The sequence below is a fragment of the Suillus discolor genome, assembly GCF_016758755.1.
Source record: "Suillus discolor strain FC423 chromosome Unknown F5147scaffold_40, whole genome shotgun sequence".
Lineage (NCBI taxonomy): Eukaryota > Fungi > Basidiomycota > Agaricomycetes > Boletales > Suillaceae > Suillus > Suillus discolor.
Window position 1 is genome coordinate 87,197 of NW_024541287.1, and position 25,088 is coordinate 112,284.

General features: G+C 45.6%; 7 protein-coding genes across 7 annotated transcripts; 1 reads left to right on the top strand and 6 right to left on the bottom strand.

Annotated features, from left to right (window-relative positions):
• Positions 1–1,209: 1,209 nt before the first annotated feature.
• F5147DRAFT_807501 (uncharacterized protein) lies at positions 1,210–3,024 on the bottom strand (the record flags this gene model as incomplete). Its single annotated transcript, XM_041443383.1, has 15 exons — positions 1,210–1,526; positions 1,582–1,648; positions 1,690–1,924; positions 1,976–2,011; positions 2,169–2,204; positions 2,284–2,285; positions 2,336–2,337; positions 2,391–2,422; positions 2,472–2,503; positions 2,543–2,571; positions 2,606–2,629; positions 2,733–2,747; positions 2,800–2,819; positions 2,870–2,902; positions 2,952–3,024. The coding sequence occupies 15 exons, from the start codon at positions 3,022–3,024 to the stop codon at positions 1,323–1,325; spliced, it is 840 nt and encodes a 279-aa protein (XP_041290963.1). The 3' UTR covers positions 1,210–1,322.
• Positions 3,025–4,086: 1,062 nt separating this feature from the next.
• Positions 4,087–4,975, bottom strand: F5147DRAFT_838220 (uncharacterized protein; the record flags this gene model as incomplete). The annotated part of the gene is made up of 4 exons (XM_041444136.1): positions 4,087–4,443; positions 4,499–4,553; positions 4,611–4,842; positions 4,894–4,975. The coding sequence occupies 4 exons, from the start codon at positions 4,973–4,975 to the stop codon at positions 4,240–4,242; spliced, it is 573 nt and encodes a 190-aa protein (XP_041290964.1). The 3' UTR covers positions 4,087–4,239.
• A 4,813-nt stretch (positions 4,976–9,788) lies between these two features.
• Positions 9,789–11,053, top strand: F5147DRAFT_762034 (uncharacterized protein). The gene is made up of 7 exons (XM_041440563.1): positions 9,789–9,948; positions 9,998–10,168; positions 10,234–10,286; positions 10,353–10,377; positions 10,435–10,511; positions 10,586–10,640; positions 10,709–11,053. The coding sequence occupies exons 2-7, from the start codon at positions 10,062–10,064 to the stop codon at positions 10,854–10,856; spliced, it is 465 nt and encodes a 154-aa protein (XP_041290965.1). The 5' UTR covers positions 9,789–9,948; positions 9,998–10,061; the 3' UTR covers positions 10,857–11,053.
• A 1,278-nt stretch (positions 11,054–12,331) lies between these two features.
• On the bottom strand, positions 12,332–14,306 carry F5147DRAFT_261994 (uncharacterized protein). Its single transcript, XM_041428912.1, has 13 exons — positions 14,003–14,306; positions 13,920–13,952; positions 13,850–13,869; positions 13,783–13,797; positions 13,685–13,723; positions 13,593–13,621; positions 13,522–13,535; positions 13,438–13,473; positions 13,215–13,274; positions 13,022–13,156; positions 12,733–12,970; positions 12,624–12,675; positions 12,332–12,568 (listed from the first exon to the last, which is right to left on the bottom strand). Exons 1-13 carry the CDS (start codon positions 14,127–14,129, stop codon positions 12,365–12,367), a joined length of 1,002 nt encoding a protein of 333 aa, XP_041290966.1. The 5' UTR covers positions 14,130–14,306; the 3' UTR covers positions 12,332–12,364.
• A 4,456-nt stretch (positions 14,307–18,762) lies between these two features.
• Positions 18,763–19,667, bottom strand: F5147DRAFT_838222 (uncharacterized protein; the record flags this gene model as incomplete). Its single annotated transcript, XM_041444137.1, has 5 exons — positions 18,763–18,966; positions 19,022–19,073; positions 19,131–19,371; positions 19,423–19,557; positions 19,616–19,667. 5 exons carry the CDS (start codon positions 19,665–19,667, stop codon positions 18,763–18,765), a joined length of 684 nt encoding a protein of 227 aa, XP_041290967.1.
• A 2,376-nt stretch (positions 19,668–22,043) lies between these two features.
• F5147DRAFT_807520 (uncharacterized protein) lies at positions 22,044–23,041 on the bottom strand (the record flags this gene model as incomplete). Its single annotated transcript, XM_041443384.1, has 5 exons — positions 22,699–23,041; positions 22,528–22,647; positions 22,412–22,472; positions 22,303–22,369; positions 22,044–22,184 (listed from the first exon to the last, which is right to left on the bottom strand). The coding sequence occupies exons 1-5, from the start codon at positions 22,787–22,789 to the stop codon at positions 22,044–22,046; spliced, it is 480 nt and encodes a 159-aa protein (XP_041290968.1). The 5' UTR covers positions 22,790–23,041.
• Positions 22,773–24,890, bottom strand: F5147DRAFT_838223 (uncharacterized protein). Its single transcript, XM_041444138.1, has 6 exons — positions 24,814–24,890; positions 23,918–24,169; positions 23,710–23,871; positions 23,509–23,661; positions 23,276–23,451; positions 22,773–23,225 (listed from the first exon to the last, which is right to left on the bottom strand). Exons 1-6 carry the CDS (start codon positions 24,820–24,822, stop codon positions 23,048–23,050), a joined length of 930 nt encoding a protein of 309 aa, XP_041290969.1. The 5' UTR covers positions 24,823–24,890; the 3' UTR covers positions 22,773–23,047.
• Between the last annotated feature and the right edge of the window lie 198 nt (positions 24,891–25,088).

Sequence of the window (25,088 nt, forward strand, 5' to 3'; positions counted from 1 at the left end):
TTGTATCGCAAGCTATTCAAGCTTCCATAGATCGTGCGCACATCTTCTGCTTTCAGTCTTTGTGTTCAAACAACTGACAGACGGTAATTTTCGCAAGTGTAAATTTCTAGTCTATCAGCGGTCAGGCTCAGATCCAGACACGCTGCTCATGTACTACCTGGGCGAGCAGATAACGATTTATTGAACACTTTCAAATGGTTATCTCTTCGTACTAGTGTGACTGTGATTAATATCAACGGGTGTGTTATATTTACATATGCGTCTCATTCGGTGTTTTACTGTTATAGTCATGCTACTCGGCAGGATGGAAACAGATCGTTTACCCACGATGCGCTAAAGAGCCGCGCCACTGGTCAACGGAAAACTTTGATGAACTGTTGCAAGGCATGGGTGAGTTTGAGCAAAGTTTGAGTGTATACAAGATAAGGGCTATCAGCGAGGAAAATCACTTACTATTCCAGGTACGCCTTGAACCAGGCATGTGCGAGTCTGATTCCCTCGATCTAGATAAATAAATAAACTTGGCATCCTGACAAAATCGGCGATCTAATTCCCGATCACATACTTTCGTTGTCGTTCGTGTCGTTGACCATTCTAGGCCATCCTTCTTTCATCTATCGTGCTTCTATTCAATATTCAGTGCGGGGCTCCCATTCTATCAGACACTTCATTTAAGTACCCATTTGCTTACCCTAGCTATCTGTGATTCATGCCATTGGGTGTGTATGTGGCATGTCTGTATCTCGTTCGGTGCTTTACTTCGATGGTCGTGCTTAGGGAGGGTTCCAACAGAATATCGCAGTCGATGCCTCATTAGTAGTTTGTTAGGTACGCTCGAGGCCTTCTGATATTACTCCCCACTCAGCAGACTACATATCCTTGTCATGCTCATTCGCGAGAGATGTGCAGTTAAGCCATGAGTCTACGTGATTCATTCATTTCGTTCTCCATAGCCCATCGAATGGAGGAAATTGCATCTGAGCACCGATGAGTTATCAGCCATCTGGTTTCACGATTCGCAGTATCTATATGTCCAGACAGTGGAACACCAACGCGCAGAATCAGCTGTCAGGGCATATTCACTGATTCTCATTGTATTGTAACATCGGTCATCAAGGACCAGTTTGGCTGCTAGCCGTTCCGGATAATTTCACCTTACCACTTAGTTCAAGTGTAGGTACTTCATCCCAGCTGTGATACGACAAGAGATAGCTTTGCCTGGACCTTTTAAATATACTTCGAAACCCTATATGCTAGATAAATACCACGACGAACCCTCCACCGAATTTCTCCTCCCTGCAGACCACTCAGCAAGCATTTCCCTACACAGTACTGCTAGTGGATACATGTACACGCTCCTGTAAAACAAACGAAATCATGCTAGTTTCTGCGTTAGAGTATTCCATGACTTTGGCGTGGTATTCTCGAACGCTCAGAATAAGGCGTGGTCCCAGGACAAACATCTGCATGACCAATGAAATTTGAAGAGCACCTCGGAGTATTGAAACTCCAATAGAATTTGAATTCTACGAGAATGATGAGCAGTGTAAACACGCAGATGTTGGCGACAGGTTGGCACACCAAGATTTCTGGAGAGAAAGCAGTGAGCTGGAGGCAAGAGACACCGGCAAAGCTAACATATGCGGAACTTGAGCAGAAAATATAACCACTTTCACATTACAAGCTGACCTTGCAAAATAAAGAATGTGCAATTGTATCAGCACTCTGAAACAGTCCCCGACAGTCGATCCTGTCGATGGGCTGAGTCGTCGCAGCTCACGGAAGTGTTTCACAGCAACCCAGACTGAAAGGCACAGTGCTAGGACCTCCCAAACAGTGTAGAGCGTCCAAATGATCGAAATAAGCTGGTTGTTCACTTCAGATACATAACCGCACATATATGTGCCAGAAAGGATGAGCTCCTCTGGTGTTTATCCAATGAGCCGTGTTCTTCAGGTCAACAAGTAAAGCTTACCCAGTACAACATTGTTGAGTGCTATTACTGTGATTACTGGGCAAGCGATGTTTACACCCAGGAATATAATAACAAGGAACATAAGCATCGCTCTAGATCCCTGATACATGGCATGCAACTGAGTAATCATGATGACTTGCATCGTGTGTCAGTCAGGTCCATATTACAGAGGTATTGCACCTGGGTCACTTACCGCCCAACATGGCAGACAAGGCCACATTTGCTCCACCTGTTACGTAGTACATGATATTGCCTGAAACTCCCAATTAGTGAATGCCTTTGCATTAGTATCAAAGACTCCGACTTACACCTATTGAGTCATTATGTTGAGCCAAGTTCAATGCTTGTATTCTCACTTACCCCTACATATGAGTGTATTGATTGGTTGGGAATGAGATGATTGCAGAATACTCACTGCATCTGTCAGCCATACCAATGGCATATTTTCTGTGTGCCGCCAGTCAGAAAAATGGAACACAGAGTATATGAGACATACCCAAAAGACGGACACTAATTGTCAGAGATGATCTATTAGCACAGTGCAAAATTGTTGATCTCGACACATACACAGAATATGGTATTCCAATATAGTGTATCTAGAACATTTTGGAGTCAGCACAAGTTGCCCACCACGCTAAAGCCCAACATGAGGTACTAACAATCAAATACAGCACGGTCATAAGAGATCAGCATTGTCTCTGTCGCGAATTAATTGCATGCTCTTGGTTTCTTCTGATATGGGACTCTTGTCACTCACCCAGATGAGTTCAATCTATGACACCATTCTTAGCGAGTTGGCTGCTCCGGCGATGACATCGATGTACCTCTTGTCCGAATGTTAAGACTGGAAATATCATGAGAATATTAGCGATTTTCTAATACTGTCCTGCTCACCCCAATCATATACCATCACGATGACCGCGGCAACTGTGAAACTGCACGTCAACATTAGATTAGACATCTTGATGCGACAAACCTTCCCAATAGCTCAAAAAAATGTTCAAACTGATAGTCGGCCAGTAACTGGAATCATTTGAGATGAAGCTCATGTTCAAGGGATGGGTAAGCAAGTGGGGGAATGTCAGTGGTGTATAACAACAGTGTTCGTGTTAGATATACCACTGTTCGGCCCTTGTATAGCATGGCGGAGATATATAATCGATCCTGCCTCAAGATTCTTCATCAGGTGAAACAGTGCAAAATCAAACAAAAAGCTGGCAATGAACCTGCACCACACCAGGAAGCTAATTCCTGATTGTACAGGCTCATCTCTATGGCATCGTGTTTCAGTAAACATGTAACAGACTAAGATTGAAACCCGGATCGTGTGTTGGACATGGTAATACTAGTACGAACACAGGAGTCGAAGCTGACTAAGATAACAAAGTAGGGCACGATAGCTGGGAATAGCCGTGGCGGATGATATTTTTCACCGTACTAGCATGGAAGAGAATCAAGACCGAAACACAGACTTTTGGATCGGACACATAGAATTAGCCGTTTGATAGTGAATATATATACTGTACGAGTATTTACAATAGAATTCAGTCGAATTAATATCTACATCTTGTTCTATCTCCTAAAGTCTCATGCCATCGAGTGTTATGTAAATACATGCAAGCTATAATATCATGCTGATGTGATTATTCCCAATAAATGCAATATATATCTTTCTCATGTTTCCATTCAGTGCTTTACTCTGATGGTCGTGCTTAGGGAGGGTTCCAACGGAATATCACAGCCGATGCCTCATTAGTAGTTTGATAAGTACACTTGATGCCTTCTGACATTTTCTTGATTTTCCACTCTCCACTCAGCGGACCGCATATCTTTGTCATGCTCATTCGCAAGAGACGTGCAATCAAGCCATGAGTCTACGCGATTCATTCATTTCATTCCCCGTAGCCCATCGGATGGAGGAAATCGCATGTGAGCACAGATGAGTGATCATCTAGTATCTGGCTTCACGATTCGCATCTACATGTCCAGACAGTGGAACACCAACATGCAGAATCAGCTGTCAAGACACTTTCACTGATTCTTGTTGTATTTTAACATTGGCGATCAAGGACCAGGTTGGTTGCTGGTCGTTCCAAATAACTTCAGCTCACCACCTGGTTCAAGCATGGGTACTTCATTCCAGTAGCGATACAACAAGAAATAGCTTTGCCTAGACCTTTCAAATATACCATATGTTAAATAAATACCACAACGGATCCTCCACCAAATTTTGCTTCCCTGCAGGCCACTCAGCAAGGATGTCCTTACACAGTACTGCTAGTTGATACATGTACATGCTCCTGGAAAACAATCGAATTCATGCTAGTTTCTGCGTCAGAGTATGCCACGAGTTTGGCGTGGTATTCCTGAACGCTAAGGATGAGGCGTGGTCCCAGTACAAACATCTGCACGACCGATAAAATTACACGAGCACCATCGAGTGTCAGAGCTCCAATAGAATCTGGATTCTACAAAAATGATGAGCAGTGGTTGGACGCAGATATCAGCAACAGGTCAGTGCACCGAGAGTTCTGGAGAGAGATCAGTAGCAAGCTGGAAGCAAGAGACACCAACAAAGCTAACATGTGCGGAACTTGAGCAGAAAAACATGGCCACATTCACATTGCAAACTCACCTTGCAAAATAAAGAATGTGAGATTGTATCAGCACTGTGAAACAGTCCCCGATGGTCGACCCTGTTGATGGGCCGAGTCGTCGCAGGTCACGGAGGTGGTTCACAGCAATCCAGACTGAAAGAGACAATGCGAGGACCTCCCAAACAGTGTTGAGCACCCAAACCATTGCAACCCGAAGCTGCTCGATCCCTTCAACACTGCACATATGCATGCCAGAGAGTATCAGCTCCTCTGGTGTATATCCAATGAGCTGCGTTCTTCAAGTCAACAAGTAAAGCTTACCCCCTACAATATTGTCAAGTTCTATTACCGCGATCACTCCGCAGGCGATGTTTACAGCCAGGAAGATAATAACAAGGAACATAAGCATCTGTCACGAGTTCCAAATACAAACCATTATACTTTCTTAAATTCGAAGTCCTTTAAACGCACAAGTATAGCACCTGTACCTAAAGATAAACCTAAGAATGTATTTATAGTTGAAGAAGCGCCTACGGCATCTATTATAGAATTACTGAACTCCTCTATATCAAAATCATGTGACCTTTCAGAAGATGACATCATGCCACACGACACTCTTGGAATGTTCCAGAGTCTTACTGCAGCTGCGGCACATGTTATGACATCATAATCATATATATAGAATCGTACGATACCTTTAATTATTCTCATTGGTTAGTTAGTTCATACTCAGTTTCGATCTCCATTTCAATACATGTATATAGGTAGTGTCTTGTAGTCAGTAGTTCTTTAGTTCAAACCTCTTGTATCTCCAAGTGAGCAATCCAAGATGTACCTGCTGCCCTATCCTCGTTGTGATCTTTCTTCATTTGAGTCCTAGTCTCTGCCCTGCATTAATTCATTTAAGGGGTTGTGACAGCATCTTGCTAGATCCCTGATACATGGCATGCAACTGAGCAATCATGATCACTTGCATCGTGTGTCAGTCAGGTCAATATCCCAGAGGTATTGCACCTGGGCAACTTACCGCCCAACATGGCAGTCAAGGCCACATTTGTCCCATTTGTTGTGTAGTACATGATATTGCCTAAAGCTCTCAGTTAGTGAACACCCTCACACTAGTATCAAAGACTCTGACTTACACCTATTAAGTCATTATATCGAGCCAAGTTCAATGGTTGCAATCTCACTCACCCCTACATATGAGCAGTGTTGATTAGATTGGAATGAGATGATGGCAGAATACTCACTGCATCTGTCAGCGATACCGATGCCATATTTCCTGTGTCCCGCTGGTCAGAAAAATGGAATACAGTACATATGAGACATACCCAGAAGACAGACACTAATTGTCAGAGATGAGCTATTAGCACAGTGCAAAGTTGTTTATCTCGACACATACACAGAATATGGTATTCCAATATAGTGTATCTAAAACATTTTGGAGTCAGCACAAGTTGCCCACCATGCTAAAGCATGACATGAGGTACGAACAGTCAAATACAGCACGGTCATGAGAGACCATCGTTGTCTCTGTCATGAATTCATTGCATGCTCTTGTTTTCTTTTGATACGGGACTCTTGTCACTCAGCCAGATGAGTTCAATCTGCATCACCATTGTTAGCGAGTTGGCTGCTCCAGCGATAGCATCGACGTACCTCTTGTCCGAGTGTTAAGACTGGAAATATCATGAGAATATTAGTGATTTTAAGACACTGTCCTGCTTACCCCAATCATATATCACCACGACGCCAGCAGCAACTGCCAAGCTGCATGTCAATGTTAGATCTGGACATCCTAATACAACGAACCTGTCCAATAGGTGATGAAAATATTCGAATTGATTTGTGGCCACAAACTGGGATCATTTTAGATGTAGGTCATGTTTGAGGGATGGGTGAGCAAGTGGGGAATGTCAGTGGTGTATGACGATAGTGTTCCTGCTATATATACCACCGTTCAGCGCTTGTATCGCCTGTTATGCTGACCAGTCGGTCGGCGTGTGCGAACTTGGATAGGTCTTCTTAGCAACGGCTTGAGTGAGCCTGACCGAAGCTAAGGGTGTTTCTTGGCTTGACGGAATGTCAAGGGTTCCTCCGGTTATCTCGGTAAGACTGGCGCTCGTCGAGATACAGGGCTAGCAGGATACAGGCTAAGGCGCATGGGAGCGACTTAGAAGTGCGATCTAGACAACTAAGCTGGGAGGCTTAGTTGAACAAGTTTCAGGATGGAACCAAGTAGATTAAGTAAAGATCACAGTACAATAATCTGTCTACTTATATGTCTACACATAAGTGTTCAAGCTCAGTCTGTATCTATAGTATATCTGTGGATCTAAGTCTATCAAAGATAAGAGTACATGAGGACGGTCATGAGTACAGATAAGATACATGAGGTTTAACCTCTGATCAAGCATGCAGCGCCAAGTGCGACTGCGCAAGTACATGAGGCGCCAAGGGCGCTCTGGATCTTCATGAAGCGACATGTGGTATACATGCAGCTGATCTAGGGTGACCATGAGGCGTGCAGCCTCCATGGATCAGGTACAAGGCCAGTCTAGGCCAAGGGCGGTGTCACAGCGGTCCAGGACCGCTGTCTTTCTAAGTGCTGGCGGCATGCCGCACGTGTCAGGAGTCTAGCAGAGCGGGGGCTGGTGTAGGTGTTATGGATGACTGTAACATCGCCACAATCAGCGTGATGGAGATGGAAATTCGATTTTCGCCTCAAGACCCTTCATCAGGTGAAAGGGTACAAAATCAAACAAAAAGCTGGTAATCAAAGTAGATTTTGATTTCCAAATCACTATACGTACTGTTACGCTGACCGTCGGTCGGCGTGTGCGAACTAGGATAGGTCTTCTCAGTGACGACTCGAGTGAGTCTACTGAAGCTGAGCATGTTCTAGCCTTGACGGAACGTCAAGGATTCCTCCGGCGATCTCGGTAAGATGGTGCTCGTCGAGATGCAGGGCTAGCGGATATGTGCTAAGTCGTATGGGAGCGACTTAGAAGTGCGGTCTCACACAAGGAAGCTGGTAAGCTTAGATGAGCAAGTTCTGGGGATGAACCTAGTAGATTAAAGTAAAGTCTAAGTACAATAATCTGTGTCTACTTATAGGGAAGTACTACAAGTATTCTAGCTCAGTCTGTAATCAATAGTATATCGTAAATCTATGATAACAAGACATGAGGTTCAGATAGCATACATGAGGCTTAACCTCTGATCAAGCATGCTGCGCCAAGGGCAGCTGCGCATAGGTACAGGAAGCGCCAAGCGCGCTCCGGATCTTCATGAAGCGACATGTGGTATGCATGCGCTGATCTAGGGTGTCCATGAGGCGTACAGCCTTCATGGATCAGGTACAAGGCCGTCTAGGCCAGGGGCGGGGTCATAGCGCCAGGCGGGGTCATAGCGGTCCAGACCGCTGTCTTTCTAGGCGCAGGCGGCGCACCGCCGCGCGGGGAGTCTAGCAGAGCGGGGGCAGGCGTAGGGAGAGCTGGGGCTCTAGTAGGTGTTACAGATCCCTGTAACACGTACAGGAATACTTCAATACCAGGAAAGTTCCAGTCGTTTGTGATGTCGAGAACTTATTTCCAACATGGTTTTTTGTGTGTATTTGCTGCGAGCTTGCAAAAATCGAAGAGTACCCGATCAAATTATGTAGTCATCGATCTAACATAGGTGTGAAACAAGTATGTACTCACTGTTCGGCATCGCTGGCAGAGCCCGAGGCGTAACGGCCCTCTTATGGAACAAAGTTCATCCTGTGGCATAGCATTAGAGAACTCGTACCCGAAACCATGACAGAGAAGCCTGATTTCTGATTGTACAGGTTCATCTTGATAGCATTGTGTTTCAGTAAATTTCTATCCTGTCCGAGTGAGATCCGTCAGATTAGCAAAGTTATTGGCAAATTACGAAAATTTACATGTTGGAGTGTGGTTCAGCTTCGTCTATTGCAGGTACATATTGTTACAGGCATCCGTAACACCTACAGGAGCCCCAGCTCTGCCTATGCCTGCCCCCAGCTCTGCTAGACTCCCCACGCGGCGGTGCGCTGCCTGCGCCTAGAAAGACAGTGGTCTGGACCTGCTATGACCCGCCCTGGCGCTATGACCCCCTGGCCTAGACGGCCTTGTACCTGATCCATGGAGGCTGTACGCCTCATGGTCACCCTAGATCAGCGCATGCATACCGCATGTTGCTTCATGAAGATCCGGAGCGCTCTTGGCGCTTCCTGTACCTACGCGCAGCTGCCCTTGGCGCAGCATGCTTGATCAGAGGTTAAGCCTCATGTACTTATCTGAACCTCATGTCGTGTTATCATAGATCATAGATATACTATTGATTACAGACTGAGCTAGAATACTTGTAGTACTTCCCTATAAGTAGACAGGATTATTGTACTTAGACTTTACTTTAATCTACTAGGTTCATCCCCAGAACTTGCTCAACTAAGCCTTACCAGCTTCCTTGTGTGAGACCGCACTTCTAAGTCACTCCCATACGACTTAGCACGTATCCGCTAGCCCTGTATCTCGACGAGCGCCGTCTTACCGAGATCACCGGAGGAACCCTTGACATTCCGTCAAGCCGAGAACCACCCTCAGCTTCAGTAGACTCACTCGAGTCGTTGCTGAGAAGACCTATCCTAGTTCGCACACGCCGACCGACGGTCGACGTAACACATATAGGTCAAGCAAACAGTGGTTGGGCTGGGGCCAAGCAATAGCTCGGTTCGGACGCTGGCGAGAATTGCCACTGGGTGGGTGGGAAAACTCGACAAGCGGTCTGATTGAATGACCATTATGTGTAATTGAGATACTACGAGGCTAGTGGAGGTATTTATATACGGGTATTCCGAATGTACTGATAGGTGCAATGAATATTATGATATGGTCTGTAATAAATTCTGGGAGTGGAGGGTGGGCAAAAATAAGCGAGCGAGCGAGAGTACTGATTAGAATCGAGTGAGCGGAACGTATTGTGCAGCTGATGGGGATGAAAAACGGGAAGGAAGACTACAAGGCTTGTCGCTCAGCTGGATGTGTGGTGCCGGTTCCTTCCGAGCACTCAGGAACCGGCACCTTTCACATGTCTAAGGTAGGCTTAACCTTCGGTGTTTGCCTGAGAATCGCCAAAAGATCTCAGCACTTGGACTTTGTTTGTACGCGACAAAGATACTCCAACCCTTTTCACCCACTTGATTGGCCACCCCTTCACGGATACATAACACTATATTCACATTTTCCAATTCATTAAAACCCTTCACCTTGTCCTCGTTCTAAATACGATCGCTTTCGCTATCTAACCAACCCCGTCTCACGATATAACTCATCTCACCAATCCTCTTAGCTCATCCTCGTCCGGTATCAGGCATGTAAATATTACACGTACTCTAGTCAGCACGCTGATATAGCTACATGCTACAACTCAATTTTATCCCTAGATGTCTTCTCTACAGACTTCCGATCTGATAATGCCTGCCCATGCGCACTCACTCTAATCTGCATGTTCCAATATGGAGTTTGTACCCCAAGAGAGTTGATACGGGTGTTGGAGACGGCTTATCCAGGGCGTCTGTTTTTGACCAGCTGTAAGTTGTTCATCCCATTCCACCACTCTCGGCGACATATGCTAGGCTGACCATCGATACATCAGTGCTCATGCGTCCGCTGTTCTCGAGCATAGCATCGTTTACACTTTTGCATATTGTAAGTACTTTCATAGTCTCAGTCCTTAATCCTTTCATCTTATCTCATATCTGGTTCCCCTCTCAGCGCCATCAGACTTGGAGCCACGTACGTACGTCCATTCTTTACCTTTTTGTGTGGGCAGTCGAAATAATATCAACGCTTTCAGTTTCCCTGCGCACAAATTTATTGGGGCTTATAAGCACAAAGAGGTCCTTGTAGTGCTGGCCTTTGCATTTATTGTTGGTACGTTTCCCCAGTCTTGAACACTCCTCCCCTTCCCTGTCGCGAGATTCGTTTAATCATTGGTCCACCCCTAGATATATACTTGCCCCGACCCACCCAAAAACGATCAGTTGTATCTCAATGCTCGAGGTGAGCGTCTCTACAAACGTTCTCTAGGATATACTCTCACCCCCTGCGATTCATTCGTTTTCCCCTAGTAGTCCATCTATATGGACAGCCCAGATAGACGAAAAGGAAACGGTGATTTCCATGAAGACACCTTCTTCCGCGAATCTTTGTTTTCAATTTCAATTTCCCCCCTCGCACTTCATTCGTTTGAGTCCGTCCACTGGTTCAGATGAATGAGCAGGACCGTTGCACGCTCAGCTGTCTAATCTTCGACATGCTACTCAGGGTGCCCGTGATTGAGCTTCCATGGATCGTGCTTCCTTTCTTTGATTACACAACTGACGGCCGCTAGTTTTCGCAAGTGTGGAATTTTGGTCTATCGGTCATCCAGGCTCGTGTGCGACCTAGGCGAGCAGATAACGACTTGTTGAAGTGAAGTATATACTTTCGAGTCGTCATCTCTTCGGTCCAGGGCAACTCTGATTGATACCGTTGATATATTTCAGCGATGCGTTAGGCCATGCCAGTAGGAATATCCACAACGACAGCTGCTCTAGTGATCAGGTGATCCGATGACTCGCCGATCCCACACCCCGCACCCACTCTTCACGCACGATTCGATACTACTCTGCGACCCAGATGGCTGATAGGATAGGGCTCGGTAGATTACAAGGATCCTGAATGTCAATTGTGCATGGTTTGGGCGGTGCTGGGGAGTTGACACCACTAATGCTCCCGAATGAGTGCGATCAATGTATCTCTGACATTCAAATTGTCCTCTAGCCGTCCCCATGATTGAAATTTCTTACGGAAAACTTTGATGAACTGTTGCAACACATGGGTAAGCTAAGGTGAGCGGTGAGTTGTGTCTGCATACAAGATAAGGGCCATCAGCAAGGAAAAGTACTATTGGGCTTCCCAGGTACGCCTTGAACCAGACATGTGCGAGTCTAATTCTCTTGATCTAAATAAATAAAAAACTTGGAATCCTGACAAGATCGGTGATCGAATTCTCGATCACATACTTTTCTTGTCGTTCGTGTCGTTGACCATTCTAGGCCTATGCTTCTTTCATCCATCGTGCTTCGATTGAGCGCTCGATCACGATTCATATATTCGTAATCGAACACATATCCCAATCTCGCCTTCGATACACCTCGCGCGTGTCTCCATCGATAATACCCTATCAGACACTTCATTCACCAAGTAATCATTGACCGTGATCCATGTCAACGGTGTATGTATGCGTGTATGCATGTCTGTATCTCGTTTGAGGCCTTCTGACATTTTATGATTTTCCACTCTGCACTCAGCGGACCCCGTCATGCTCATTCGCAAGAAAGACGTACAATCAAACCATCAGTCTACGCGATTCATTCATTTCATTCCCCATGGCCCATCGGATGGAGGAAATTACATCTGAGCACTAATGAGTTATTAGCTATCTGGCTTCACGAGTCGCAGTATCTATATGTCCGGACAGTGGAACACAAACACGCAGAATCAGCGGTCAAGGTACTTTTACTGATTCTCGTTGTATTTCAACAAAGGACCAGATTGGTTACTAGACGTTCCGGATCATTTGCCCTTACCACCTGGTTCAAGCGCGGGTACTTCATTCCAGTAGCGATACAACAAGAAATAGCTTTGCCTAGACCTTTCAAATATACCATATGTTAAATAAATACCACAACGGATCCTCCACCAAATTTCGCTTCCCTGCAGGCCACTCGGCAAGGATGTCCTTACACAGTACTGCTAGTTGATACATGTACATGCTCCTGGAAAACAATCGAATTCATGCTAGTTTCTGCGTCGGAGTATGCCACGAGTTTGGCGTGGTATTCTCGAACGCTAAGGATGAGGCGTGGTCCCAGCACAAACATCTGCACGACCGATAAAATTTGAAGAGCACCATCGAGTGTCTCAGCTCCAATAGAACTTGAATTCTACAAAAATGATGAGCAGTGGTTGCACGCAGATATCAGCAACAGGTCAGCGCACCCAGATTTCTGGAGAGAGAGAAGCAAGCTGGAGGCAAGAGACACCAACAAAGCTAACATGTGCGGAACTTGAGCAGAAAAATATAACCGCGTTCACATTACAAGCTCACCTTGCAAAATAGAGAACGTGAGATTGTATCAGCACTATAAAACAGTCCCCGATGGCCGATCCTGTCGTTGGGCCGAGTCGTCGCAGGTCACGGAAGTGTTTCACAGCAACCCAAACTGAAAGACACAGTGCGAGGACCTCCCAAACAGTGTTGAGCATCCAAACCATTGAAAATAGAAGCGTGTCGTTCCCTTCAGATTCAAAACCGCACATATGCATGCCAGAGAGTATCAGTTCCCCTGGTGTTTATCCAATGAGCCGTGTTCTTCAAGTCAAGAAGTAAAGCTTACCCTCTTTAACATACTCAAGGTCTATTGCCGAGATCACTGCGCAGGCGATGTTTACAGCCAGGAAAATAATAACAAGGAACATAAGCATCCTGCTAGATCCCTGATACATGGCATGCAACCGAGCAATCATGATCACTTGCATCGTGTGTCAGTCAGGTCAATATCCCAGAGGTATTCCACCTGGGCAACTTACCGCCCAACATAACAGACAAGGCCACATTTGTGCCATTTAGTGCGTAGTCCGTGATAGTGCCTAAAATTCGCAATTAGTGAACGCCCTCGCACTAATATCAAAGACTCCGACTTACACCTATTGAGTCATTATGTTGAGCCAAGTTCAATGGCTGGAATCTCACTTACCCCTACATATGAATGTGTTGACTTGACTGGATAGGAATGAGATGGCTGCAGAATACTCACTGCATCTGTCAGCGATACAAATGGCATGATTTCTGTGTCTCGCCGGTCAGAAAATGGAACACAGCGCATATTAGACATACCCAGAATATAGATACTAATTGTCAGAGATGAGCTATTAGCACAGTGCAAAGTTGTTGATATCAACACATACACAGAATATGGTATTCCAATATAGCGTATCTAGAATATTTTGGAGTCAGCACAAGTTGCCCAGCACGCTAAAGCACAACATGAGGTACGAACAATCAAATACAGCACGGTCATGAGAGACCAGCGTTGTCTCTGCCGCCAATTAATTGCATTCTCTTGTTTTCTTCTGATACGGGACTCTTATCACTCACCCAGATGAGTTCAATCTATGACGCCATTCTTAGCGAGTTGGCTGCTCCGGCAATAACAGCGACATACCTCTTGTCCGAGTGTTAAGACTGGAAATAGCATGAGAATATCAGCGATTTCCCAACACTGTCCTGCTTACCCCAATCGTATACCACCACGACACCGGCGGCAGCTGCAAAATCGCAAGTCAACGTTAGATCTAGACATCTTGATGCGACAAACCTGTCCAATAGCTATAAAAAATATTTGAAATGATTTGCGGCCACCAACTGGGATCATTTGAGACGAAAGTCATGTTCGAGGGATGGGTGAGCGAGTGGGGAATGTCAGTGGTGTATAACGACAGCATTCGTGCTAGATATACCACCGTTCAGCCCCTGTATCGCCACAATCAGCATGGTGGAGATGTATATTTGATCTCGCCTCAACACCCTTGATCTGGTGAAACGGTTCGAAATCAAACAAAAAGAAGCCCGGGTAGATAATCAAAGTAGAATTTGATTTACAAACCAGCATTACGCATGCGACTACTCGGACACCAGAAAAACTCCAGTGGTTAGTGATATCGCAAACTTATTTTCAATGCCATTTTCGAGGTGTTCAGTATGAAACCATGCGACCATCGATCTAACCGTGATGTGATCGCAATGTGTTTTCTTAGCCTCGCCGGCCAAGCTCGAGACTTGTTATCCCTGATTGCATTCTGTAACAAGGTCGCATTCTGTGCTATGGGAAAAGTCAGAGAAGAAACACAACAGCGCACTCTATTCGGTGGATCCGATCGCGCACTTGATGCGACGGTGATTCATTGCACAGGCAGATACATCGTGACTCATGCTGTGTGATTGGTACCTGTTGAATATAAGACGCCATACATACCAGGTCGCAAGAAAAATCGCACATGGGAGACGAGAAGCTTGTAACGGGAAAAAAAGCCCGATTTCTGATTGTACAGCCTCGGTCGGTGGCCATTGTATTTGAGTGATGTTTTTTTAGTGCCGACTTGAGCAGGAGCCGGTAAAGGTTGCGAGCTAAAAGCGAGATCCATCAGATCAACCAAGCACGCCATTAATATTGTCGGACCTTCATCATGCTCAGCAAATTCATGGGCAGGCTATGAAAGTCGCATCGTAGTCGGATGCTTGCACATGCACGGCCATCGTACAGACACATCGTCGCTTTAGAATCCTTATTCCACCTTCACAGGATGCCAAAGATACAAATCCGCATATCGCAACATGCAGATAGGATCGCATCTTCACGCGATGCAGCGCACGGTAACCATTCCATTCTCCATCGCCGCATGGAAAGCCTCAGCCTGGACGATGCCATCACCATGACCTAAAAGACTTACCATACAAATGTTGCTGCACCGTATATCCACCCTTTTTGTGGTTCTCCGAGCCCTTCAAATGCACAGATGTTGTTTGGTGTTTCCCATGAGTTTTGATGTTGATATCATGTCGTTCGAGAAGCTCGACTGTTGCAGTGGCTGTCTTGGCTCCGGAATTCCAGTGTAGGTTCATCCTGTGTTGGGAATCAGTGACATCGAGTGTTGGATACATGAATCTATGATATACTTACCTATGGCGACACCGTAGCACGATGATGAATCACAAGGAATAAATAACCGTCAGTGTTTGCATTCGCACACCAAACATAAAAGACACAAGAGGCAGGCGTTGCAACGTTGAAGCTTGAAGCTTGTCTAAATTTAATTTGTAAAGCTCCGAGTCGCAGCGCTCCCTTTGGCGTTTGAAAGAGGCGGGGTATCCATGTGGCTTGTTCAAATTTTAATCAAAGCCCGCGGCGTTACCTTCGGCATCTGGATTCTGCGGAGTCAAAAAATGAACCAAAGAATTGTGCTTACAACTCTGCAAGCAACAGGCTGAGCGCTGCAGCGCTGAAAGGCCGTTCCGGAACTAGTACTCACATCTGTACCACTCCCTCTTGTTGCATCGGCTATAGAAGACGAGGATTGACCTGCGCGTGAAGTTCGTCGGACAATATCCGATAATGCCCATTGGTATGCACCCGCGGCGCGCGCTGACTCGGATTTGCGCATTCCAATATCGGACGGACTCTGCACCCCAAAAAAATTGTCATGGTCATTGAAGAGTCGAGACGGCTTATTTAGGGCGTCTGGTTTTGGCCAGCTGTAAGTTATTTACCGCATTCCACTACTCTCGACGACATATGTTAGGCTCATCATCCATACAGCAGCGCTTATGCGTCCGCCGTCCTCAAGCATTAATAGAATTGCTTAATCATCGATTTGCATCTAGACCTAGACTTTACCCCGACCCCACCCGAGAAGGATGCGCCTATCTATCGATCAAACCACGTATTTCGATACTGAAGGTAAGCATTTCTATGGGCGTCCGTCTGGGATATGCTCTGACTCCCTGCGACACACTTGTTTTCCTCTCCTAATCCACCTACATAGACAGCATAGATGGATGGTGATATCCATGAAGAACCATTACTTATCAGCCATCTCGGCTTCCGCAAATCTTCTTTCTCATTTTCAAAAACAGAATGTCCCCGTCGTATTCCATTTGCCCGAGTCCACCAACTGATCTAGATGGATGAGCGAGACCGTTGCGAGACCAGCTGTCCGAACCGACACGCTAATCGGGGATTGGGTCCGTGTCATAATCTGGTTCGATGCTTCACGCTGACAGACGTGCAACTTTCTCTGTGTGTGTCAACAGATCACAAGGACCTGGAAAAAAGCTAATGCACAATTTTACGATCACTGACACTTCCTTTTCTTCGTTGTTTGTGCTCAGACAGACGATAATCAGGGAATTTATCATTCTGGGGCTATCAGCTGTCTGAGCTCAGACGCTACTTTTATTTTCCTAGCTCACGGAACTTTCACATCGTGTTCGCATGCCTGGCCCAAGACGTATGATTGCAGAACAGGATAGCAGGACCGATCTACTATTGGCCGCATCTGGGTTTCTGCAACCACTATCGTATCTCACGTTTTCTGTACTCAGACAGTTGGTGCAGTAGTGATACTTGTTCCGGTGCGCTTTACTACCCGTTCAGACCTCAGGAGTCACCACACCTTATCTCCTTGCCATGCGGATTCGTGATAGATGATTACTCAAGCTGTAAGCCCCTTAAATTCATGATACTCCGTATCGTTGAATCATGCTCGAACCCAGGCGATTGTTGTCGACGACATGGCTTGCTGACAGTCGTCAGATTTGAGTTGATAGTTGACGCTCATCTCCAGGACATGGACACCTTACTTGCACCCTTCATGCATGATTTGGTACTCCTTCTCTGTGGGCTAGATTGATGATTTCCAGGCATTCTGGCCGATCCGTTGATTATCAGCCATCTGTGGTGTCGTGACTCACTCAGTTCGGTTCTTCTTTTGCTTTGCTCGGACACAAGATAGAGCCAGCACAATTTGGTCAAAGTACGTATGTCAGAATATCGTGGTGGGCGCCTTACTGATACTTCTCAGGTGCACTTGATATATTTCGACTTGAAGCCCCGAATCTCTTCTATACTCCCCACTCAGCACTTGTCATCCTCTTGCAACACGCATTCATTCGGGATAAAGGCATATACTCACACCGTAAGTCTCTTTTCAAATCATCATGCTAAATATGGTTGAATCATACTTGAACAGACATCAAACTCGCGATATAGTGCCTACTTCCCCTCTTCACGCACGATTCGTTCTGCAGCCCAAATGTATGATATAGGGTGACATGCTTCTGACCCATTCCGCTCTGCTCTTGTGCACAACCCTTAGTCATTCAACAGAAACGGCTCGATTCACAGGCACTATCAAGGGTAGACAACGTGGAGAAGGACCATCAGCGACGAGTCCATTCAAAAACTACATTGGTCACCCTTATGACTTACTTCCTAAGCACACCTTGAGCCAATTATGTAGGTTTATGTAAAACTAAACTCTGTCATATCGCTCATAATTTATTCAATTTGTACTGTAAGCTGTCCGAGTTCAGCAACGCTACTTCTATAGCTAGCGTTATTGGTATACACGTGCTCATATTTGCGATCCTACATTTATTGAGTAGAAAAGGCTCGACTCATATAGGTCCTTGCGGAGAAAGGCTATCAGCGTGGCCTTCCAGGGACGCCTTGAATATATATGTATGTTCTGTCAATTCGATCGATCTAGATAAATAAAAAACATGGAATGCTAACAAAATCGGCGATCGTGCTTCCATTTCAGTACTACTTTATCTGTCAACGCGGGTTGTCCATAATCGAACACGTATCCCTCAAGACATCAATGTTCCTGCAACATATCTTTCAATCTTGCCCGTTTTCCCCATTCTCCACATCCTATCAGACACTTCAGTCAAGTGATCAATTGGATTTGCTTGCCGTTCGGCGCTTTACTCTGATGGTCGTGCTTAAAAGGGACTCCAACAGAATATCTTGGTCGATGCCTCATTAGTAGTTTAACAAAGTACGCTTGAGACCTTCTGACTTGAAGCTCCGATTCTCTAATTTTCCACTCCACACTCAGAAGACTTCGTCTCCTTGCCATGCTCATCCACGGACGTCTGGACAGCCGCTAGTCACGCCAGGAGTCTGCACAATTCGTTTTCATTCTCTGTAGCCCAGATAAAGGAAATCGCATCTGAGCACGATGAGTTACTATCAGCCACCATCTGGCTTCACGCTTCGCAGTCACTTTGATCTGTATGTTTAGACAGCGGAACTCCACAAATGCGCAGAATCAGCTGCCAGGACGCTTTCACGATTCTCATTGTTGTCTTTTAATATCGGCCATCAAGGACCAGGTCGGTTGCTAGACGTCCCGGATAGTTTCAGTTCATTACTTGGTTCAAACGCGAGTACTCAACAAGAAATAGGTTTGCTTATCAAACATACTTCGATACCTTACATGTTACATAGATATATATCTCGATGGATCCTCGACCAAATTTCTCGTCCCTGCAGACCACTCGGTAAGTATCTGCCTACACAGTACTGCTAGTTGATACGTGTACACGCTCCTGGAAAACAATCGAAATCATGCTAGTTTCTGCGTCGGAATCTGCTACGAGTTTGGCGTGGTATCCTCGAACGCTAAGGATGAGGCGTGGTCCCAACACAAACATCTGCACGACCAATAAAATTTGAAAAGCACCATAGAGTATCTGAACTTCAATAGAATATGAATTCTACAGAAATGATGAGTAGCGGTCACACACGAATGTCAGCAACAGGTCAGCGCACCTGGAGTTCTGGAGAGATATAAGCAAGCTGCAGGCAAGAGACGCAAGCAAAGCTAACACACGCGAAACTTGAGCAGAAAAATATAACTGGGTTCATATTACAAGCTCACCTTGCAAAATAGAGAACGTGGGATTGTATCAGCACTCTGAAAAAGTCCCCGATGGCCCACCCTGTTGATGGGCTGAGTCGTCGCAGGCCACAGAAGTGTTTCACAGCAATCCAAACTGAAAGAAACAGTGCGAGGACCTCCCAAACAGTGTTGAGCATCCATACCATTGAAAACAGAAGCTGCTCGTCGCCTTCCATTCCATAACCGCACATAGTATACGTGCCAGAGAGTATCAACTCCTCTGGGGTTTGTTCAATGAACTGTGTTCATCGACTCAACAAGTGAAGCTTACCTCCTACGGCGTACTTCAGGTCTATTACCGTGATTACTACACAGGCGATGTTTACCCCCAGGAAGATGATAATAAGGAAGATTAGCATCGTTGTAGATCCCTGGTACATAGCATGCAACCGAGCAATCATGATGACTTGTATCATGTTTCATTCGGGTCAATATCACCGAAGTATTGAAGCTGGGCGACTCACCGCCCAACATAGCAGCTATGACCGCATTTGTCCCATTCTGTGCGTATTCCATAATTATGCCTGAAACACTCAATTAGTGAATACCATCGTACTAGGATCAAACACTCATACTCACACCTATCGAGCCACTATATTGAGCCACGTTAATGAATGGTCAGAATCAAACTCACCCGTAAATATGAGCGCATTCATTGCATAGGAATGAGATGGTTGTTTAAATTATAAATACTCACTGTATCTGTCAGCCGGACCAATGGTATACTTGCTGTGGGCTGCCGGTCAGAAAAATCGAACACAGTGCATATGAGACATACGCAGAACGCTGATGCTGGCAGTGAGAGATAGGGTATCAATACATCATCAACTTATAGGCCACAATGACGTACACAGAATATGGTATTCCAATGTAGCGTATCTAGAACATTGTGAAGTCAGAACAACCATGCCGCTATAGCACAACATGAGGTACGAACAACCAAATAAAGCACAGTCATGAGGGACCAGCGTTGCCTCTATCGCTAATTCATTAAATTCTCCTGTTTTTCTTCTGATGCGACTCTTGTTACTCACCCAGATCAGTTCAATCTATGAAACCTTACTTAGCGAGTTTTCCGCTCCGGCAATGACATAGACCTACCTCTTGTCCGAGTGTTAAGACTGTAAATATCATGAGAATATCAGTAATTTTAGAATACTGTCCCGCTCACCCCAATCGTATACCACCACGACGCCCGCAGCAACTGCGAAACCGACAGTCTATGTTAAATATAGACATTTTCGATTTTGCTGCAACGAACCTTTCTAATAGCTGAGAAAAGTTGAAAAATCGATTAGCGGCCAGAAAGTGGAGTCATTTGAGACTATAGTCATGCTTGAGAGATGGGTATCAGTGAGGAGGAGTGTTGGCAGTACTAGTGTCGGTCGTACTAGATATACCATCTTTCACTAAAAATAGCCTTCACTCATACCACCATGATGATGTGTGATCTCATCAACATTCCTTGACACCGTGACCTGGACACATGATACTCCACATGATGGATGAATAATAACAGTACTAGTGTTTGCAGGCGCACACCAAACATAGTACAAAAGATATGGGGCCTCCATTAGCAACGTACCGACGACGTTGAAGCTTGAAGATTGGTCTGAAAGTGCCTTCGGTGTTTGCCGAGAGTTGACAAATGAACCAACTTAGTACTCTGCCAGACTGTTGCAGTCCTCTGCAAGTAATCGGCTACCAGAGGGACCAGAATCCACATGTGCGTAAAGCTCGACGGACAGGCATTATGCTATCTGAGGGCTGAGCACTAGTTGGACTTCCTTTGTACGCCATGAAATACTTCAACATTTTTTACCCCTACTAACCTTCAAAGACCAGCCTCATGAGCACACTGACATAGCTCTATTCCTTCATTCCTACATGTCTTCTCTTCAGATTTCCTAACAGATAATCCTCACCCATATGCACCCACGCTGATTTGCGTATTCCAATATTGGACTTCACACCCCCAAAAAATTGGCACAGGCCCGGGCATATGCATTAGAGACAGCTTATTTAGGGCGTCTGGTTCCAGCTGTAAGTTGTTTACCCCATTTCAATACTCTCGACAACATATGCTAGACTCACCATTGATGCAGCAGGAGACATCACGATACCTTCAAACGTTTCTGCAAAATATCAATATCTTGGAATCTTCCGTTTTCTTCGTTTCCCACATTCTATCAGACACGTCATTCAAGCGACCATTTACTTGCCCTATGTAGGACCGACAGTGATCCACGTTAACAAGTGTATGTATGTGTGTATTCATGACTGTATCTTGTTCGCTGCTTTACTCTGATGGTGGTGCTTAGGGAGGCTGCTTCATTGGTAGTTTGATAGGTACGCTTAGGTTTTCTTACTTGAACTCCCTATTTTCTGATTCTCCACTCCCCACTCAGCAGACCCCATGTCCTTGTCATGATCATTCGCGATAGAGACGTCCAGTCGAGCCATGAGTCTACATGATTCATTCCTTTCATTCTCCGTGGTCCATCGCATCACATGGAGGAAATTGTATCTGAGTACCAGTGAGTTATCAGCCATCTGGCTCCACGATTTGCAGTCACATCTTCGTCATCTATATGTTCAGATAACGGAACTCCAGAAATGCGCAGAATCAGATGTCAAGGCACATTCATTGATTCTCGTTGTATTTTAACATCGACCATCAAGGACCAGGTTGGTTACTGGACGTTCCGGATAATTTCGCCTTACCACTTGGTTCAAGCGCGGGTACTTCGTTCTAGTAGTGATACAACAAGAAATAGTTTCGCCTAGACCTTTCGAATATACTTCGAAACACCATATGTATGTTAAATAAATACCAATGACTGATCGTTGACCAAATTTCTCCTCCCTGCAAACCACTCAGCAAGCATTTCCCTATACAGTACTGCTGGTCGATACATCTACATGCTCCTGGAAGACAATTGAATTCATGCTAGCTTCTATGTCGGAGTATGCAACGAGTTTGGCGTGGTACTCTCGAACGCTCAGGATGAGGCGTGGTCCCAGCACAAACATCTGCACGACAAATAAAATCAGAAGAGCTCCATCAAGTATCAGAGCTCCAATAGAATTTGAACCCTACAGAATTGATGAGCAGTGGTTGTATACAGATATCAGCAACAGGTCAGCGCACCCAGATTCCTGGAGAGAGATTAGCAAGCTGGAGGCAAGAGACGCCAGCAAAGCTGACATGTGTGGAACTTGAGCAGAAAAATGTAACCGCGTTCACATTACAAACTCACCTTGCAAAATAAAGAACGTGAGATTGTATCAGCACTCTGAAACAGTCCCCGATCGTTGATCCTGTCGATGGGCCGAGTCGTCGCAGCTCATAAAAGTGTTTCACAGCAATCCAGACCGAAAGACAGTGCGAGGACCTCCCAAACAGTGTTGAGCATCCAAACCATCAAAAACAGAAGCTTCACGTTCCCTTCCAATTCATAACCGCACATATACATGCCAGAGAGTATCAACTCCTCTGGTGTTTATCCAATTAGCCGTGTTCTTTAAGTCAACAAGTGAAGCGCACCCCCTGCTGTATGCTGCAGTGCTACTCCCGCGATTACTCCGCAGGTGATGGTTACAGCCAGGAATATAATAACAACATCAGGAAAAAACATAGTGACTACATAGTGCTATATAGTCAGGGTAGCGCGAGTAGCCCCGTTGTCAAGTGCCCTCTATGTAGACACCATAGAGTCCCATAGTAACTACCAGTAGCTACAAGGTACTACCGTAGTTTGTCGGAGTGCTACTGCACGCAGCTATAAATTACTACCAGCAGCTATATAGCACACCAAAGAACCTCGTAGTCACAATTAAATTCAACCACCTGAAACACAAACTAGCATAATACGAACGTCTTACTCACTGCGTCCCTATTCATCATCCCCACCCTCGCTACTAGGATACTCATACTCCTCGACCTCATCCTCGACTGCCGCATCCTTCCCCTCACGCTGGTACTCTCGAATAGCGTCTTCAAACGCCGCGTCGTCGATGTGGGCCTGGGATGTAGCTGACAATGGAATGAGTGATGCGACACCTGCGTGGAAGCTGAGAAGCGCGAGCATTAGAAGAGTCAGTGAGATAAGAATCCAACATACCGCGCTGTATCATGCAGATTGATACGAATTTTTGAAAGGAGTTTGTAAGGTGCAGTGCGCTCATCAAAGCGTTGCAGTGAGCTGAAATGATGGTTGTAGACGGCCCCATAACCAGCAGATGTGAACTTGATGTCCTCTTTGATGCCTTGCGACCACTCATCAACACAACATTCTATCTATAAGATATTGTCAGCGTCATCAAGTTGAAAGTAAGAATGTGAAAAACGGCTCACAGCCATAAGCACGAGCGCAATAGTAACGATAGGGATGGGGTCGAAGTATTTGTGGTAGATGACACCCTCGTCACTTCGGTTCAAGAACCACATGCTGTTGATACCCTGTTGAAGCAACTCGGTCTTGTAGATGCCTGACTTGGATGACGGGTCCTATTGCTCAATGTCAGCACTAAGTTATGTAGACCGTCGAATACTCACCTTGAAAACAAAGATCGAGCCAATTTTCAATCTCTCTGCGAGATCTCGGTTTGACCTTATCACCTCCATAGAATTACTTGAGCGGAAGCCGTGAAATGAAGCCGTGAGCGGACGCATCTTCGTCTTGAGTTCGCCTCGCATGTGTGAAGCGCGTTTCAACAGCTTTGAACGAATAAGACCAGGAATGCACTAAAAATACTGTGCTCACCATATTCACCGCCGAAGGGGTCAGTTTGACGTCAACACCTTTGAGTTGACATGCCTCGCGCCAGGCCTCTTTCACCAGTTTTGTCTCAGCTGCAACGGAATCCAGAAAAGGTGCCTGTGTGACGATGAGACACCGATAAACGGAGCAAGCAGTTATGAGAATCTCTTTCGAGATTTCGTCAAAGTCGCTGGCTTTCACGCGTCGACGCGAACCGTCAGCGTTTTTCTTGACCTTCAGCACCATGGTATCTTCATATTGTTACAGTAACATGGCATGAGTCCCCTGCCAGCAGACAGCCCTCTGCCACCGCATGGCTATAGACGATACCGGAGTCTCACCAGCTCTATGACAATAGAAGATGATAGACGATAAGCGGTCTGGACCGCATATGACGACACATGATGACATAGGTCTAGAAGACCTATTTATGTTATCAAGATAGAAGGCAAGCCTCGTGCTGCCTCATGTACTGATAGAAGGGTACCACATGGACCCTATCTATGATAGAAGCCCGCCTCATGGACGCTATCTCTGACTCATGTAGATAAGCAGATTAGAACCCAGCTTTAGGCTGAGCTTAGATATGAAGAGTAGCCTTATATAAGGTCGAAGATTAAAGTAGACATTCCTTACTTTAATCTTACTAGGTTTACCCTTGAACTCCTTGTCCCGCTAAAGCTACCTGCTCGACATCGACTCGTACCTTCAGTGACGCCTCTCACTGTCTGTAAACTGCTATCATCTCAGTGTAACCCCTCGTTAACCACCACGAGCTACGTTTGAGTACGCAACCTTTGCTTGTCTGTAAAGGCCGACGACTCTCAGCACTCGGTACCACTGTCGTGGTTGTCGCTGTTTAGATCATCCTAGTCGCACACGACCGTGTGTCGTAACACATATGACATGTCATCGAATGATCTCTTGGTCCCTCGAGCTGCAGGCAACTGTTCGTCGTCGTCATCGTCAGCATCGTTGGCAGCATCGTCGTCGTCGTCGTCGTCTGTTGACTTGTCAACATTATGTGGTGCTGTTTGATGGAGGGTTAGTAGTGTAATCATGTAAAGTAAAAACATACCTTTTGGTCCTTTGGTTGTAGGTATGGATGAGTTGCGCAACCTTGGAGGGATTTTCCCTGTACTGAATGTCAGGCTATTAGTGTTGGACAACCTTG

Coding starts and splice junctions, on each gene's coding strand:
- F5147DRAFT_762034 (XM_041440563.1), top strand. CDS start 10,062: ATGCGCACTCACTCTAATCTGCATGTTCCAATATGGAGTTTGTACCCC. Junction 10,287..10,352: donor CGTTTACACTTTTGCATATT/GTAAGTACTTTC, acceptor TTCCCCTCTCAG/CGCCATCAGACTTGGAGCCA. Junction 10,512..10,585: donor GGCCTTTGCATTTATTGTTG/GTACGTTTCCCC, acceptor GTCCACCCCTAG/ATATATACTTGCCCCGACCC.
- F5147DRAFT_261994 (XM_041428912.1), bottom strand. CDS start 14,129: ATGCTGTCGTTATACACCACTGACATTCCCCACTCGCTCACCCATCCC. Junction 13,275..13,437: donor ATCGCTGACAGATGCAGTGA/GTATTCTGCAGC, acceptor TGCGAATTTTAG/GCACTATCACGGACTACGCA. Junction 12,569..12,623: donor CTCTCTCTCCAGAAATCTGG/GTGCGCTGACCT, acceptor TCATTTTTGTAG/AATTCAAGTTCTATTGGAGC.
- F5147DRAFT_838223 (XM_041444138.1), bottom strand. Junction 23,662..23,709: donor GCTCGATCTTTGTTTTCAAG/GTGAGTATTCGA, acceptor ATTGAGCAATAG/GACCCGTCATCCAAGTCAGG. Junction 23,226..23,275: donor AATCTGCATGATACAGCGCG/GTATGTTGGATT, acceptor CGCGCTTCTCAG/CTTCCACGCAGGTGTCGCAT.